The 16,578-nt window shown below is 40.8% G+C and overlaps 1 protein-coding gene across 1 annotated transcript in view; it reads left to right on the top strand.

Moving 5' to 3' along the window:
* The first annotated feature begins 487 nt into the window (after positions 1–487).
* LOC121607992 (chromodomain Y-like protein 2) overlaps positions 488–16,578 on the top strand; it is a 32,475-nt gene continuing 16,384 nt past the window's right edge. The window contains exons 1-2 of the mRNA XM_041939083.1: positions 488–661; positions 15,289–15,874. Of these exons, the coding sequence (XP_041795017.1) occupies positions 638–661; positions 15,289–15,874 (610 nt within the window). The 5' untranslated portion in view covers positions 488–637. The remainder of the gene's footprint in view (positions 662–15,288; positions 15,875–16,578) is intronic.

Below are 16,578 nucleotides of genomic sequence, written 5' to 3'. Positions count from 1 at the left end.
ACTTTGTTTCTTTTAATAATGCATACATTTTACCATGCAAATATTGTCAAAATCATGTCAATTTTACACTGAGGGGGTGCACAGATCATCAACAAGCACAGTTTAGCAGCTTCCACTAAGTCATCATTCGTTATAAATAGTTCCGGTTCTTGTTCTGGGTGTTTCCTAATGACTCTAAATGAAGATCAAGTCATGTCGTCCCTTAATAGTGAAATGGACAGGTAGAGCGGGTGATAGGACAGGAACTGTCTCCGCTGGTGCGTCTGAGCATGAGACATTTAGCCTATCATCTCCCGTTGAGTAGTTGGATTGCGAGCAGAGCTCGGAGGAGCAGGGCGCATGCAGACCATCAGGCTGTGCCTTCCTAGCCGGGGACTAATTTTCAGTCCTCCACTTGGGTCTGGGTAAACAGCACCGCCCCGATGGTTGTTTGTTTTAAGTGTGGAACGATCCATCGGAGAGCGCCGGGCTCGATTGACACTGTCTGCTGATCTGCTACTGCGGATTGCTCAGAATAACAAGGCTGCTCGCTAATTCCCGTCTATCGGGGCTTTCGCCGAAACACCGAGAGAGTAGGGTCCAAAAAAAGCCAACAAGGCAGGCAAGACCGCCGCGCCGCCGGAGTCCGCACCCCAGAATGGCTTCGGGAGACCTTTACGAGGTAGGAGAAAACCACGTCCAAAGAAAATGCTCTGTAATATTGACGAATAATGGAATTAGGAAGTAAAGGGGAGGGCGTCGCGTATGTAAAAAGCGGTGTACTAAGCCCTTTAACAGGCGAAACTAACCTTTCTCAAGCTTTGCGAAGACAAGGTTGGTTAATTTATGCTTATACTTTATGTCGCTTCTGATATACTTTGACATAATTCTTCACGAGTCTAGTAAATAGACAAGATGTCATTTACGGGCTCAACTCCTCAGCTTGTCGCCGAGTTGAAAGTCGTGGTAAAGTGACAGCAGCGCGGAGCGGACGGACATGGTGAATAGCTACAGACGGAGTGATGGTCCTGAAGGTGCGCATACACGCCAAAAGATATGTAGTCATCACAGCCTTTACAGCGGTGTGACTGTGTCTCGGGCTGTTCGGCACACAAGATGAGACACCGGTTTATTTTTGTCGAGCGGTGTAAACAAGTCTGTGTGAGCTCCTTTCGTGGTCGATGTGTGAATTTTTGAAATTATGACTCCCGACGGTGCAAAAGTTGCCCAAATCGGTAGCAGGAAGGTCACGCCGCCCTCGTGCGCAACATCACTCTGGAAGCGGTGCCAGAATTTGCATGAAGCCTGGTTCGTGCATCAGCTTTACTGAAGCGACCACTTACTGTCATTAGTCTTTGTTGTGCGGACATGGTGTCATATGTTTCAGTTCATGGTGGTGACAGAGAGAGATGGGGAGGGGGTTTTCAGTGTCTGATCACTTCCAAGGACAAACTAATGTAGTTGGACGTAACAACTTTCCAGTTTGTTTAAGTAAAGCACGCGTTTTAAACATGCCACAGCAACATGTCTATCTGAAAAGAAAGTTGGGGATCCTCGCGTGTGTTCTTGTAGATAACATTATCTCTGGCAGCACTGACAAACAATGTCTGATGAGTCAAGCAGGATCAGCTAGAAGACAATAGAATAAATAAGTGAGAATGAGTTGGTAATAGCATTTTCACGAGCTGTTTTTTTTTTTTTTTTTTTACAGTTTGGCCCACTAACTAATAATTTTATATTAGTGCGCTTTATCCCAGAAACACATTTAATTTGGAATATGGCAGCACAGTGCTGCCAAAAACAGGATCCGTGGAGTCCATATTAGTATATCTGTCCTTCCCCACACCCATCCCCTTCTGTTAATGGTTCTGGCTATTGTCAGTTTAATTTTCTTCCTTTCTTTGGCTTTTACAATATATTACAATGTAGATTTTAACAGCATAATTTCTCCATCATTAATAGTGTTTCTTTCAATTGGGTTATGGTTAGCAAAACCTGTCCATTTTGTGCTGCGTTCAGGTCATGCCGTTTAGTAATTGTGTGCATCAGAGTGGGAAATACCACTCACGTCAGCCACTGGCTTGGAATGCGTCGTTTTGTGACTGCAGCATTACATCAGTAAAGCAGTAGTGAGCAATATTGTACTTTTGTTTTAAAGTTTGGCTGCTAGATTAAGAATGCAGTTGCAAGGCAGTTGGTGCGATGTGAAATGTGTCTCATGTGGCAACCTGTACCAACAGGTTACTGGTTTATCGTGATTTATCACCCACAAAATATAATTAATTTTTCTGACAAAGTGTTGGCAGACGTGGCCCTTTGTTTTCCTACTGACATGACAAAAGCTCCATGTGTGACTGTTTTTTTTAGAGTGGCCAAAATTGAGAAGCTGACCAGAGCTTGCTTGTGCTACACAGCTTTTATTCAAAAATGACCAAAATAAACATTTAATATATGCAGAATAGGGTCAGCTGTCGGGGTTTATGGGTTTAAGTAATCATTTTGAGGAGTCTTTGCATGTTTGGCGTGCCGGCATCAATAAACTAGCTAATAATGTTATGGAGAAGGGGTTTGTTTGATGATAATGTACAGGAGATTGTTTGAAAAGAGGAGGCCGTTTTATCAGTTCAGTGTCATTCTGTATTGGTGTAGTTATGTTTTGGAAATTGATGAGTAGGACTGTCATGACGGTGTTGTATTAAGTGAGAGAGAAGAACTCAAGAGATATAGTATCTGTGTGAGCACGCTCTTGAATGTTCTTTTTTTATATGTATAGAAAAACCCAAACAAGGTGACTCTAAGCACATTTATACAAGAGGGAGTCACTCATTTCACACGAATCCAGCAAACCTGATGAGCTGAGAATAAGCCTGGATATTTTTCAATGAAGAAGAACATCTTGACATCACTCACAGGTTCCTGAAAAGATATGAAGTGTGGGTTTTGGTCATTAGCCACCTTTAGAGCTCCAGAGATTAAAAATAAATAAATAAAAAAATCTGTATCTTGAAAAAAGATGTTGGGGAGTGAATGAGATGGGGCCTGGGCTGAAAGGCTTTGAGATGAGCAGTCAGTGACCTGCTCAATGTCCAGCAATGTTGAAAAGAATTAAATATTTGACCTGTAATGAACTGTGTGAATGTCTGACTATTCAGTCTAAAAGTGCAGCAGGCTGTGCCTTGTGCTCCAGAGAGGGTGTTCGTAAAATGCACTGTCACTCTTATCTATTGCATGCTTTATTGATCAGTAAAGTAGGCCATTGATCTCTTCCGTAGTGGAAAATGGAGTAAACTGGCGAGTTATATTGAACAGATATGATGGCATCAAACCACCTGAGAAGTAATGTGTGAAAGCATATTTTGCAAACTCATGGATAAAGTCCTGTGTCCTGCCCCCTTTGTCAAATGCAGTGAAGCACTGCTCAGAGATGCTCACTGCTTTATTTACTGAACAAATTCAGCACTTGAACATAGATGCACACATTAGAAGAACATTATTGTCTATAGAGCATAACTTCTTGTTTAAAAATTGTATAGATGTATTGCAAGAGTGAGATTTCCTATTCTCTTCAACACTTTTTTGTTGATTTATTTACAGCCAACATCAGACATCTATTAGAGGAACTTTATCTTAACGTCAGTGGTATATCTAGGAGTTTTCTAAATCAGGGGCCACAAAGGGACCCAGTATTATGCTGGAGGTTTGGGGTTCTCCCCCAGGAAATAATGTAGTATGAAACACTTTATTTCTTGCATTCTGGTGACTTTTTATGCATGAAAATAAGCACAATACCTACCTAACAGCAAATCAACTTGGGACAGGATTGTCTTTGAAAAGACGAATGCTAAATTCCAAAATATTAGTTGGCCTGACCAGAACCAGTAGCCTCACTAGAATTCACCAGAAAAGAGGACAAACTAACAATTAGATAACATTTAATATTACTATATTAAATGATCAACAATTAATAAAATTGTGGACACCAGAGCAGATGCAACAAGCGTTACTAGGCCACAGAAATTAAATAACTGCCAATTTAACAGCAGAATAAAACATCACCAAAGCACAGAGATGTTGATGTGTAAACAATATAAACCCCACAGTGCAGCAGCCACAAACACACAAATTAAAACAAAGAGAGCTGCATAGTTTTTGCACACTGCATAGCGTGCACACAACGGCTCATTGCTAAGCAACCGAGCAGTGGTTGTTGATGTTCCTCCCTGTAGTTGTTGTAGGCTACTCATCTGTCTGAAAGTCATCCTCTGAGCCTTGTGCACCGCAAAGTTGTCCACAATCTGTCTTTGGTTCAACTTCTTTACTTGACCATTCTCAGTGCGAGTATAACCAGTCCTCCCAGCCTGTCTTTCCCAGTATAACGAGTCCTTCCAGCCTGTCTGTCCCAATATAACGAGTTCTTTCAGCCAGTCTGTCCTACTATAACCATTCCTCCCGGCCAGTCTGCCCCACTGTAACCAGTCCTCCCAGTCTGTCTGTCCCAGTACAACCAGTCATCCCAGCCTGTCTGTCCTACTGTAATGAGTCCTCCAGCCTGTCTGTCCCACTATAACCAGTCCTCCCAGCCTGTCTGTCCTACTATAATAAGTCCTCCCAGCCTGTCTGTCCCAGTACAACCAGTCCTCCCAGCCTGTCTGTCCTACTGTAACGAGTCCACTCAGCCTGTCTGTCCGACTATAATAAGTCCTCCCAGCCTGTCTGTCCCAGTACAACCAGTCCTCCCAGCCTGTCTGTCCCAGTACAACCAGTCCTCCCAGCCTGTCTGTCCCACTATAACAAATCCTCCCAGCCTGTCTGTCCCACTATAATGAGTGTTCATTGCATTAACTTGCTGTCAGACAGATCTCTCTGATGAGAACTGAAGCCATTAATCTCTCTCCAAAGCCACGGTCCAAACCAGATTCCTTTGACAAAAACAGTCATTTTACCTTGCAGAACACAGGAGCGGCAGGTCTGCTTTGATCAGTTTGTGTTATTGTGTGACTTCTGTGAATCATACCTAACCCTTTTAAACATTGAGTCTCTCAATAGCTCAAACTAGGTGATTTGTTTTTGCAGGTTATGCCTTCTCCATAGCACGATTTGTAATTTTGCCACCAGGTCTTGTCCAAAACCAGTGATGTTGGCAGCAGGGTCTGTGTCATAGGAGTGTAGCTCCATTTTCAGTGACCTAAAACTACATTTGTATGTGGATGAAAGGTCAAAGTGCATAGAACAGGGGTGAGGAACCTCTGGCCTCCTAGCCATATACAGCCCATGAGATCTGGCCCACAAGGCAATTCATAAACACAGAGAAATTCTCTAGACAGCAATTGCTTTTTTCAGTAATTAAAAAAAAACCATAAAATTGTAGGCTAATGTGTAGATATCACATCCGTGCTCAATGCAACTATCAAGAAAATTAAAGCAGATGTGAAGTGTCGCACCTTCAAAGAGAAATGGACGAACGGTTATTTTTTTCTTGAAGTAAAAGGCAAGCCAGTATGTCAACAGTTCACGCTCAGAGTGATGAAAAAGGCTAATCTCGAGCATCATTACAGCCAGACACATGCTAAACTGGATGTGCTGCAAGGACAAATGCACTTGGATAAAGTTAATGCTCTTCTGCAGAATTTGGATGTTTAAGAAGCAGCTTTCACAAGACCACATTCTGACAGAGACGGGGTTCTAAAGGCAGGTTTAATGGCAAAACATTATGCGTGCACTGAAACTTGACCTTGACACAGTTATCTCTGCAAAACCAAACCATATTGATGCTGGATCCTGAGGATCCAGTCCTCAGAATGAGGAGACCATGTGGTGAGAGAGCTAATAGCTGAAAATCTAAACCCTCATTCAGAAGGAGAATTTGTGAAGGAGAGCCTTGTTGCTGCTGTGAAGCTGCGAACAATAAACAAAGTAAAACTGTTCCAGAGTGTCAGTTTGCCTGGAATGATTCATAGAGATGAAGAAAAACTTTACATGGAAACTCAGTGATGGCAAGTGTCTGTGTGATTTGCACCTCTCAGAGCTGAACCTCAGGCTCCAGCAGCTTCTCAGTTCTCTGCTTTCAAATATGAAATCATTTGAAGTGAAATTAAAGCTGTGGCAACTGCCACTGGAAAGAGGAAACACTGCATTTTACTACTCTGCAAGAACAAAAGTCTGCTATGACATCTGAATATGCTGCTGAGTGTGAGAACTCCTTCAGGCGTTTGGTGAGAGGATTCAGGACATGAAAAGTAAACAAATAGAACTGAACATATTTGTTACACTTTTTAACGTGGAACCAGTTGATGTGCCTGACAACCTACACCATGAAATCACTGAGCTGCAAAGCAACAACCTACTAACAGTTCTTTGGAAAAAGTCAGTTCTGCTCAAAACTGACTCACCCAAACCTGGAAAACCAGCTACGAGGAGCATCATCATCACGACCATCTGACCATCATTCACCAAAGAGAGGCAGTTTGAGCCATTGAAGAGGTTATTGTGATGTATGTGTTCAATAATTTACTATGACCCTTGAAGGATGTTCTACAAAAATTGAAATGACCCTTGTTGGAAAAAGTCCAGTGCTAATTAGCAAATATTAGCATGCTAACCTGTTAAACTAAGCTGGTGAATGAATATCTGCTAAACATCAGTGTGTTAGCATTCTCTTTATTAGCATGTGAGCATGCTAACAGCAGCATTTTTCTTAAAACTAAGCTGTGACTCCAGATTTACTAAGAAAATTGTGCTGTGCAAATGTGCAGTGTGGCTTTCATTGACTTTGCGGCTGCAATCTGTGTGTGTTCAGTGCCTGATTACCTCAGACAGCAGCTCTTTATGCACTCACCTCTTGGACTGGGACTGTTTCTGCTCTCCAAGATCCACTCGGCGAGTGAAGGAGGGCTCATGGACGCTGTTCAGCAGTGGGATTTCTGTGACATCACTAAGCTCAGAGAAGACACAATAACGTAGTTTTAGTGCGGTGTGTGGTCTGTGGGGGATGTCAAGACAGGTGTGTAATGATGTATACCCTGACATCACTTTTGGGTGTGGTTACAGGTGCACACTTCTACAGAGCACACTTCTGACCACACCCAAAAATGATGTCAGCATGTGCATTACACATGTATCTTGACATCCCTGTCAGACCATTTTGTGCTCTTCTCTCTAAGCTTTGGGTTGGAGGATGCTGAAAAGGAATCTGAGGGAGGATTTGCCCACCTCCACTCTTCCAGCTCATACCTATGCGTTAAGTGTTACTAAACCTCTCTGGTCTGTGTGTGCAGCTTGGCCCTTCTATCTACCTCCTCCACTCTCCTTCTCCTTTTCTGTGCATATGTCTCTGCAATGCTTTTATATGGATAAGTATGACATTGTCTGGGACTGTTAGCATATGAATCTCCTGTTCATTTCAGTGACACCTACAGCTCACCCATCAAAGGCTGTTTATTACTGTTAATGATCTCAAAGCATATGTGAAAAAGACAAGCAGTTCTAGCCACAGCTCTGTTAAACCCTCTGTTAAAACTTTCCAGCCATCTTCCATTTCTGACCAAAACAATAGGCGATGTCAGGTCCCACTGAAGTGAATATGAAAGAGGCAGTACTTGAATATTCACACTAATGTACCTACATATGTACAAGCAGATTCTAATGGTATCCAGCACAATTTTGATCGGTTTCACCTGAAGCTGGATTTCTAGTAGATGCAAGGGCTAGATAACTATGGCGCAGGTATCCATTTATAGTGCAGTGGTAGCGTACTAATGAGTCACTTTCCAATTAATAACTCAAGGAGTGAGTCAGTAATAAAGCAAAGTTACTATCAAGGTGTTCAGTGTCAAAGTTTACAATGGGTTTTGAATATTATTGGGACATCTTTGGATTAGGAAAGGAAACTATTATATGGTTTAGACACCCAAATAAGAAGAAAGGGAAAAAAAACAATCCAATTGCAAGGTTGAGGTTTTTCCTTTAACAAACACTGAAATCAATCTGTTGGTTGTTGTCATCTCAAGGAAAATTCAACATACATAAGAAGAAATAGTGTTGGCAGTGGCAAAGCTATATTAGTGAATTCTTCATTGTTCAGTGGATCCCCAGCTTGGGTGTGTTTATTGTTATTACGTCTTAACACAGAGTTACTTCCTCCTTCCATGTCCATTTTGTTGTCTGTTTCTGGAGCAGCCATTGTTCACCAAACAGGATTAGACACATAGTTCTTTCTGCACTAGCCTTGACAATAGTCTTAAAGTGGCAAGTTAGTGTGTACATTTTGAATTGATAGCAGCCGAAAGACTCAAGGCCAGTCAATGCAGCATTGCAGTTGTATTGCACGCATTATTATCTGTCTGACTACAAAACAGATAATGCCTTCACAGGAGATAATTCTTCCAGTCTAGGGCTTGGTCTGTAACCCCCCAGATCACCTTTCTTCAGGTGAGAGACAGGATTCATAATGGGCCATGATTCACCTTACCCATCTCTGTTTCCAACAGATTGTGTCCTGAAAGACATGCTGCTACCATGCACGCCACCTTAGGCCAACACTAAAGCAGTAACCTTTGGTGTGGTCCAATTTAACTTTAATGACCACAAGCAGAATGTTTACTTAAATGGCAGAGATGGTGGTGATCTTGGGCAGCAAAGAGGAGAAGCTTTGATTATCGTACAAATGGGCACTGGAGACTTCATTATAAACATAAGAAAACAAAAGATGTAAACCTGAATTAATTGTTTATTTGGCTTCTTGAGGTAAGCTCAACAAGCTTTAAACACAAGATATTATCGCTTTAGAAAGTTGTTCTTATGAATGTGTTAGCAAACAGTTGCCTATATACACGTCCTGCACACATGGAGTGACATTAACATTCATGGGGAATCGTGTTTCTGGCCACCTATTGACTCTCCTTTTAGCTCCTTTTTGGTATTCACTGACTCCTTCAGGAAATATCTGGCTCTTACGCTGTCAAATGCCCCACTGTGTCCACCAGCTAGTCACTAACTTTGTCCGTATGTCACATGGTGCTGGACGGATGGGGTACAGTCAGTTTATCTGAGCCTTTTCACTGAAAACAACTGCCTGCTGTGGCCAAAAAACAATGCCATCAGAGTGGTGAAACTGAAACGAAACAGTAAAGTTGCGGCCGTAAAACAACAAACAAACATAATAGTGGTGTAGGTTCAGCACTGGGACTGTCTGGTTAGGTGTCAAGTGAAATGGGTCACCCATTTCACTTGACACCTAGACAGGTTTAGGTTAAGTAAGCCCCAAGTTAAAGTCATTTATTTAAAATATTCATTTGACAGTGAAACCAAAAGTGAACCCAGCCAAATTGTCTATTCCAGCGTGGATCATGCTTTGCATTGTAAAAGCATGGGTGTACACATCTTTGGTTTGTACTATTGGTCAAAATTTGAACAGTATGTAGCAATGCAAGATGAGATGCACTTTTATATTGGGGAGTTTAAATAGTCATATTTGTTATTTACTTAAAAAAATGGTTTCGGTAATTCAACTAAACTGTAGTGATGTTTGAATTCTGTCTCACTGCGAGGTTTCCCTCTTCACGCTGACATGAAGACTACTGAAACTAAATGGTCTTGGGCTTGCTGTAAACATGCTCAATTCATTGATAGTAATAATTTTGCTGTGTATTAAAGGACAATAAATTACAGTATTTTAAATTGAAGTTGGACAATCACGCTGTGATGCTGATGGTTGTTGCATTGAGCTGAATGTTTTCAGGGGTTTTGGTTAAAAAAATGTAATAATTATATAATAAGTTAAAACCTAAGTATAATATAGAATAAAAAGGTATAAAATACCCAACAATAAAGATAAGAACAACTATGATGATGATAATAATAAACATAAGACATGTTGGGAATGAATAAGAGTGTCAGGCAGAGTGTGCATCAATAAAAGGCTTTTTTAAAAAGATAAGTTTTGAGAAATGATTTGAAAGATGTCACTGATTCTGCAGCCTCAGATCCTCAGGTAGGGAGCTCCAGAGCTGAGGGGCTCTGACTGCGAAGGCTTGGCCTCCTTTAGTCTTGAGCCGGGAATCAGGAACATCCAGCAGAACCCTGCCTGAACATCTGAGGCAGTAGTTCAGCAGTATAACTTGGATCTAAACCGTGAAGTGCCTTAAAGGTAAACAGCAAACTGTTGAAATAAATTCTAAAATTGACTAGTAACCAGTAAAGAGAGACTAAAACATGTGTGATATGATCTTGTCTTCTCCTATTTCACCTCTATCCATCTATGTGATCGTTCATTTTAAAAGTCAGTATAGCTGAACTCACTTCACAGCTGCTGTCATAACCTGTATTTATGCAGATTTTGTCAGGTTAGAGACTGTTCCCTGTTGTATAGTGGCTGCCTGTAGTTAGAATTGTATTTTCTGTCCCACTTACCACATGCTGGCTGTGATTCACAGTTTTGTTGTTTGCCATCTGAAAAGAGGATGAAAAAGAGATTTTGCCATCTTTCACTGTGGGTAGACCTCTCCGCAAAAATGCCAGTTTGAGAATTAACGGCTTAATGTAAACATAGTCTTGCTGTTTGTTTCTCATGCCAATGTGTCTGCTGACTGTTTGTCAGAATTTATACACGGCGTGTGATGAACACAGTGTTCGTACTGGTTGGAGTCGGAGGATGGCATGCCCTTACTCTCTGCCAGCTCGTACTTCAGCATCAAGAGTTTCTAAACCTCTCCGGTCTGTGTACACACATCTACCCCACGCTTTCTCTTTCCTTCTCTTCTTTTCTCTGTCTGTGCCTCTCTCAGCGATGCTGTTAAGTGTGACATTGTTTGGGACTGTAAGCAACCTAATCGTCTGTTCTTTTCTGTGACACCCCTGCGGCTCACACATCAAAGGCTGTTTCCTCCTGTTAATGTGTGCAGCACATCTGAGAACATGATGAGCAGTTATCACCACAGCTGCACTAAAGCCTCTGATGGAACCTTCCAAACATTTTCCATCATTCCCAAAACCACAGGTCTTCTAAATGTCCTAAATGTCCTGAGTATTGTTCAACATTCTCTTTCTAAAACTTTTTCTTGTCTTTTCCCATATGCTTAAAGTCAAAGACAAAAGGCTGCATTCAGCGTTTGTCTTCAGAGTAAGTGACTGCTGTAAAATCAGACGAGCCGTAGGTGATGCCTGAGGATGTTACTGCTTTTATAGAGCCTGTCATATGTAAAGGTACACCCATGTAAGGCAGTGATGAGTAACCTGATGCATGAATATCCAACCAAAACCTGAATGTTATACATCTGAGATGTGTCACCGTGGTACAGGTGTTGATTTGTACATTTTGAGTGATGCCGACAGATACAGTGATGTTTTGTTGTTATAATGAGATGAGGCTGTTTGTGGTGGCTGAATTTTGTCGTTTTTACGATATTTAAAAAAAATGGTTAAGGCCTCCTGTTTTCTTCCCCTCACCCTTTCATGCCTCTCTCATTGCACAGCCTGTAGTCAGTGTTTTATTTTGATTGTATTTGTGAAGAGATGTTTTGAGATTTATTTTTATAGAGCCAAACAAACAATAGAATAACCAGATTCAGCTCAAAATCTTTTCTACAAGTTTTCACCCACATCTGGGAAAAAGAAAACCAGCAGAAGTTACCTTAAATTAATGAACATTAAACATTTGAATAGTATAAACTGTCTGTAGTCATTTTGTCTGCCAACATATTTCTCTGTTTAAAACAGGGCCTTCACCTTGAGTTCTACCAGCATCTTCTGAATTGCAAATCAAGTTGAATGCAATCAAATTGAATTGCAAAGTAATGATTCACACTGTTATTATCTGAGTGATTAGTCACACACACACACACACACACATTGTGTGAAGTTTGTAAATGACACAATCATAGTCTTTTCGCAATTGATTGAAAATGACACTGCTCTATTGTTTCTGCAACAACTAAGTTTCATCTTAAAATGCGTATTTTGGTGTTATATAATTTAGGATTTATTCAATTAATGTAATTTCACAAACTATGTTCTTTTCTCCCACTGAACTGGAGATCTTGGGTTCTTTTTCTTCTGTCTGTTCTTACTGAGAAAAAAGAAAGCCAATAAAGTTGGCTAAGAATTTGTCGAACTTCTTCACCTTTTACACTGGGTTTATTAAGCTACTTTACATAATTAAGTGCCTGTGTCGAATAGTAATATCTGCTGATGGTTTATGGTCTCTGCGTGCCTAATACTATATATAACTGTAAAATAAACAGGCTTTTGTAGTTTTGTTTTGACCTTGAAAAAGCTTATATTTAAGTTTTGCTCATGGTTGCCGCTTGCAGCTCATCTCAGCTCCACTCTGGTCTCTTATCTTTCTTCTGCAGGGAATTTGCCCATATCTTAAACTTGACATATGTCACAAAGTGTACTTTTTTAAGATTTGACACTCCCTGGCAATGTGTCAAAATATAATTATTAAAAAATACATCAAAATGTACAGTTAATATAAAATTGAAGATGCTTAGTCAATTCAAATGAAAATCCAAGCAGCAGGTTTTAGTACAGTATATCATATGCAGATGTATGTATGTGGAAATTTTGGCCTGATGGTGCCATCACAGTGATGGGATCTGGTAGGAGCAGGTTTGGTTTTTGACACCAATAACTGCATTAATATCAATAAAACTATCAACATTGATTAATGATAACAGGGCACCACCCTGAGATCAGGAACCAATAACCAACGGTAGATACAGTCTCACATTAGGGCTGTTCACTTAAAATGCCAATGTTTAAAATACCTTTTTACATTTATCAGATGAACAGTGGATGGTTAAATACCAGCACTGGCTGTCACAACCAGCTGCTCCCATAACACATAATTAAAATAAAATAAAAAAAGAAATAAAAACTTTGTTTTTATAGCAACTTTCATACAAGAACTCCAGGTCAAAGTGCTTCACAACAGAAAAGTCACATGCACTAAGTGCTTCACATAGACAAGACAAAGAATGAGCATAAAAACAGCAATAGGAAATGAATGTAAGATGAGATGGAGAATGAAACCCACTTAATAATAATAATAATAATAGAAATAATAAAGAGTATGGATGAAAATAAAGACAATGCATAACATAAGATGGAAAATTAAACCACTGGATGATTGTAATAAAATATAGTTATAAATAGAATACATAGAAAGCATTAAGTCAAGTTAAAATACAACATTTTAAAAGAAGTTAAGCAGTGGCAAAGTGCAAACGTTTCAGACCTGTATCAGGAAAGTTATAGCACAGACAACTGCTCTTTAAATGTACAATAATGTTTATTTAACTTCAGCAATATTGATCAACAATCAATAATCCTTCAGTCACTAAACATCTATTGTCCAACTCCAAAGAAGCACAAGCGTCACATGGGGTTCAAGACTGCAAGGCTTGACAAAGACAGATGAGAAGCACAATGAAGGACATGTTTACAAGATGGCGGGGGGAGCTGCTCTGAGTTGTACTAAAGCTATCTGCACCTTTAAGGTGTGTGTGTGAACGCCTGTAAAGGCATGTGCATGTATGTGTGTGGGTTAGTAAAAGAGGGAAGATTGCTCACAGCGAAGCAAAAGAGAGATCTTAATTCCTGCAGAAAGACACAACAACTGTCTCTTTATCACAGAACCCGACATGAGAACTTAGCTCACAGTTCGTCAGCTGTGGCTCTGGTCTTTTAACAGATAAATGCAGCTTGGTGGCTTTACAGTGGTGGCAGAAAACGAACACAAAACAAAACAAATCCTGATGACGCGGGACAGCAATCACTGCAGTGAGCGAATCGCACTTAAACAAGCAGCAAGTACAATGATCGAGGTATCTCAAACAGCAGCAACAGGACTCGGGGCTCCATTAATTTCACAACAATACAGACCAGTTTATACAGCAGTGAAGCTTACAGTAACAAACTAGCATCAACCTGTCCCTGCCCAGACAGAAGATGCTTCCTGGAGGTCGCTTAGGGAAGGATTACTGTGGTTCCAGAGAGTTAAAAGACTGTTGCCTAGGCTAATTAAAGTGCAAACGTTTGACTGAGAATGGTACACCTCCTGTAGCAACTTCACATCACAATGGAAAGGCGAGGTGGAGCGGGGGGCATTGATTCTTATATCCTTGATGATGTCATGGCTGCGTCACGGAGATTCCCCTTAGTTCTGGTGGGACTCATCCAATGGGAAACCAGGATTTGAACCCGAATCTTACACTCAGGTGTGAGTTGCCATGCCTGACGTGATTTTGCTGCTGGTCCTTTGTTCTTTCTCATGTGGCCTTTGTTTATGCTTTTGGTTTTACCTGCAGGCCTGTCTTTGTTCATCCACATGGTGAGGTCCCAACCACAGCAAGAACAAGGGGGTTCATCCTCTGGGGATCATGAATATTTACAGAAATGTTCAGCGCTGTGGCTGCCAGACCCATAATGCAGATGTGTATGGTGCTAGACCATGAAATACACCCACAACAGGGGCCATGCACTCCCACATGGCCCTGATATTCAGCAGCATATAATCATATGAAGGGCTTCAGACCTTTTGAGTTGTATTAGAATTGAATAGGGCACACATATATTGTGTATTTATGTATTTTAGCAGGCATATAGTTAAAAATTTACCTGTGGCACATTCCTGCCTTTGTGCAGACAATAAGTTGATTATATGTAGACGTACAATTCTCAGCTGTCTGTTAGTTTCACCATCTGCCAGACTGGCATCATTCCAAGCCTTGAGCTTTTTTATAAAACCCAAAGTGATTGCCTCAGTTTTGTAATTGTGTCATAAAATCTGTCACGGCGAATCCGTTCTACCGGAAATGTTAATGTAAAAGGAAACAAAACAAGCTCACTGTTTGTCACTTAAAGGTTCTGTTGATATACATTTTGTTTAATTTCATTAGGTATTAAAAGTTAAAGCCACAGTGCTTAGAATTTGAAAAATTTGACCTTGACACCCTCAGGTCGTAATATTAAAAAGCACACTGCAGCAGACATTTCCACTCAGAAAGCTTCTGCCTGTCAGTATACCTGTGCAGGAGCAAATGGTCCATGATTCTTATTTTTCTATTCTAATTTAGGCTCATAGATAAACAAGTGGGATGCATTCAATATTTTTTGTTTTTAGGGATGATTCAACATACAAAAGCACTGTGAACTTTTGTGCTGATCAGTTTATCAGTGCAGTACATACTGTTTATTTTTCCTCATTTCTTAAACACAGCACTGTTTTGTTTCTAGTTAGTCTATATATTAGATTTGTTTTAGTCATTAAAATACTGTCTAATTGCCCTTCCCTCTGTGTGCTGCCTTCAGGTGGAGCGGATCGTTGACAAGAGGCGGAACAAGAAGGGTAAGTGGGAGTACCTGATAAGGTGGAAAGGTTATGGAAGTAAGGAGGACACATGGGAGCCAGAACACCACCTGCTGCACTGCGAGGAATTCATTGACCAGTTCAACAGCTTGAAACTGCACTCACACAAACGACCCAGAGTTCCAAAAAGTCGCCAGGAGCCCCTCATCACCAGCCACCCACCTGCTACTGAAAACTCCAGAGCTCGGTCTGAGGCCCGAAAGAAGAAAAGGACTTGTGGGCCAGCTGTTGGGGTTAGAGTAGGAGCTGTTCTAGGGATTGGAGGTGGAGGGTCAGGACCCACTCAGAAGCAGAGGAAGGTGGGTGTAGGACCTGGGAAACATGCTTTAGCCATGACGTACAAGGCTCCTCCACTGGGAGAACCTCACTTTGCTCCTCCAGTGAGGGTTCCTCATAATGGACTCCAAAATGGAGAGATGGAGCCTCTCATGTACAGGACAGCAAGGTCACATAGACTGCCTTTGGACAGAGTGGATGGAGAGCTAGGAGACATGGACACCACTGGACAGCAGTTCACCACTGAGCTAGGTAAGAATTTAAGAAACTGAAGAAAATTAAATATAGAGCACAGCCGAAGGTTTTTTTTTTAAAGGTTTTTTTTAAAGCAAATATTTAGATCATAATGTGATAGTTGGAGAGCCAAAGTGAAGCCTGAACTCCTGGGTTCTGTTCCAGAGAGAAGAAACCCTCATTCAAAATTAGACTGACATTTGTAATAAACCAAATGACAGCCTTGGAACAAAACCTTGCTCAACAGTATGTCATGTAGTTCACTCCATGCATTTAGATAAGAATCATGATTTAAAAAAAACAACAATTTAATTTCATAGTTACTCAGTATTTGTTTTTTTAAGATGCCTTTGACAAACACTGTCCCCCATAAGAGCCCATCACAGGTTAAGATGAGACTCTTACTTTTGCTGAGCAATGTCCACAAGTGACAATTCAGGATAATTTGACTCAGTTTCAGAGAAGACTCATAAAGAGAGGTATATGAAGGTCATTCATCTCATTTTATGCATTTGTTACTCAGGTGCGGGCCATTGGCAACAAACCTCACTCCAAACTGAAGTCAAATGTTGGCAGCCCTGTGATTGTTAGTTTAACTTTGAAGACCTTGATTTCAAGTGCTGTAGTGGATGCCAATTTGTCAGTTAATAAGAATATGGAAAGTAGACTTGAGGGATACGTGTCATTTTTTAGAAAACCGATGAAAGAACATGCTCAAATGA

The sequence above is a fragment of the Chelmon rostratus genome, chromosome 1, assembly GCF_017976325.1.
Source record: "Chelmon rostratus isolate fCheRos1 chromosome 1, fCheRos1.pri, whole genome shotgun sequence".
Lineage (NCBI taxonomy): Eukaryota > Metazoa > Chordata > Actinopteri > Chaetodontiformes > Chaetodontidae > Chelmon > Chelmon rostratus.
The sequence above is the reverse complement of the archived record's forward strand: the minus strand, read 5'-3'. Positions and strand labels throughout refer to the sequence as shown.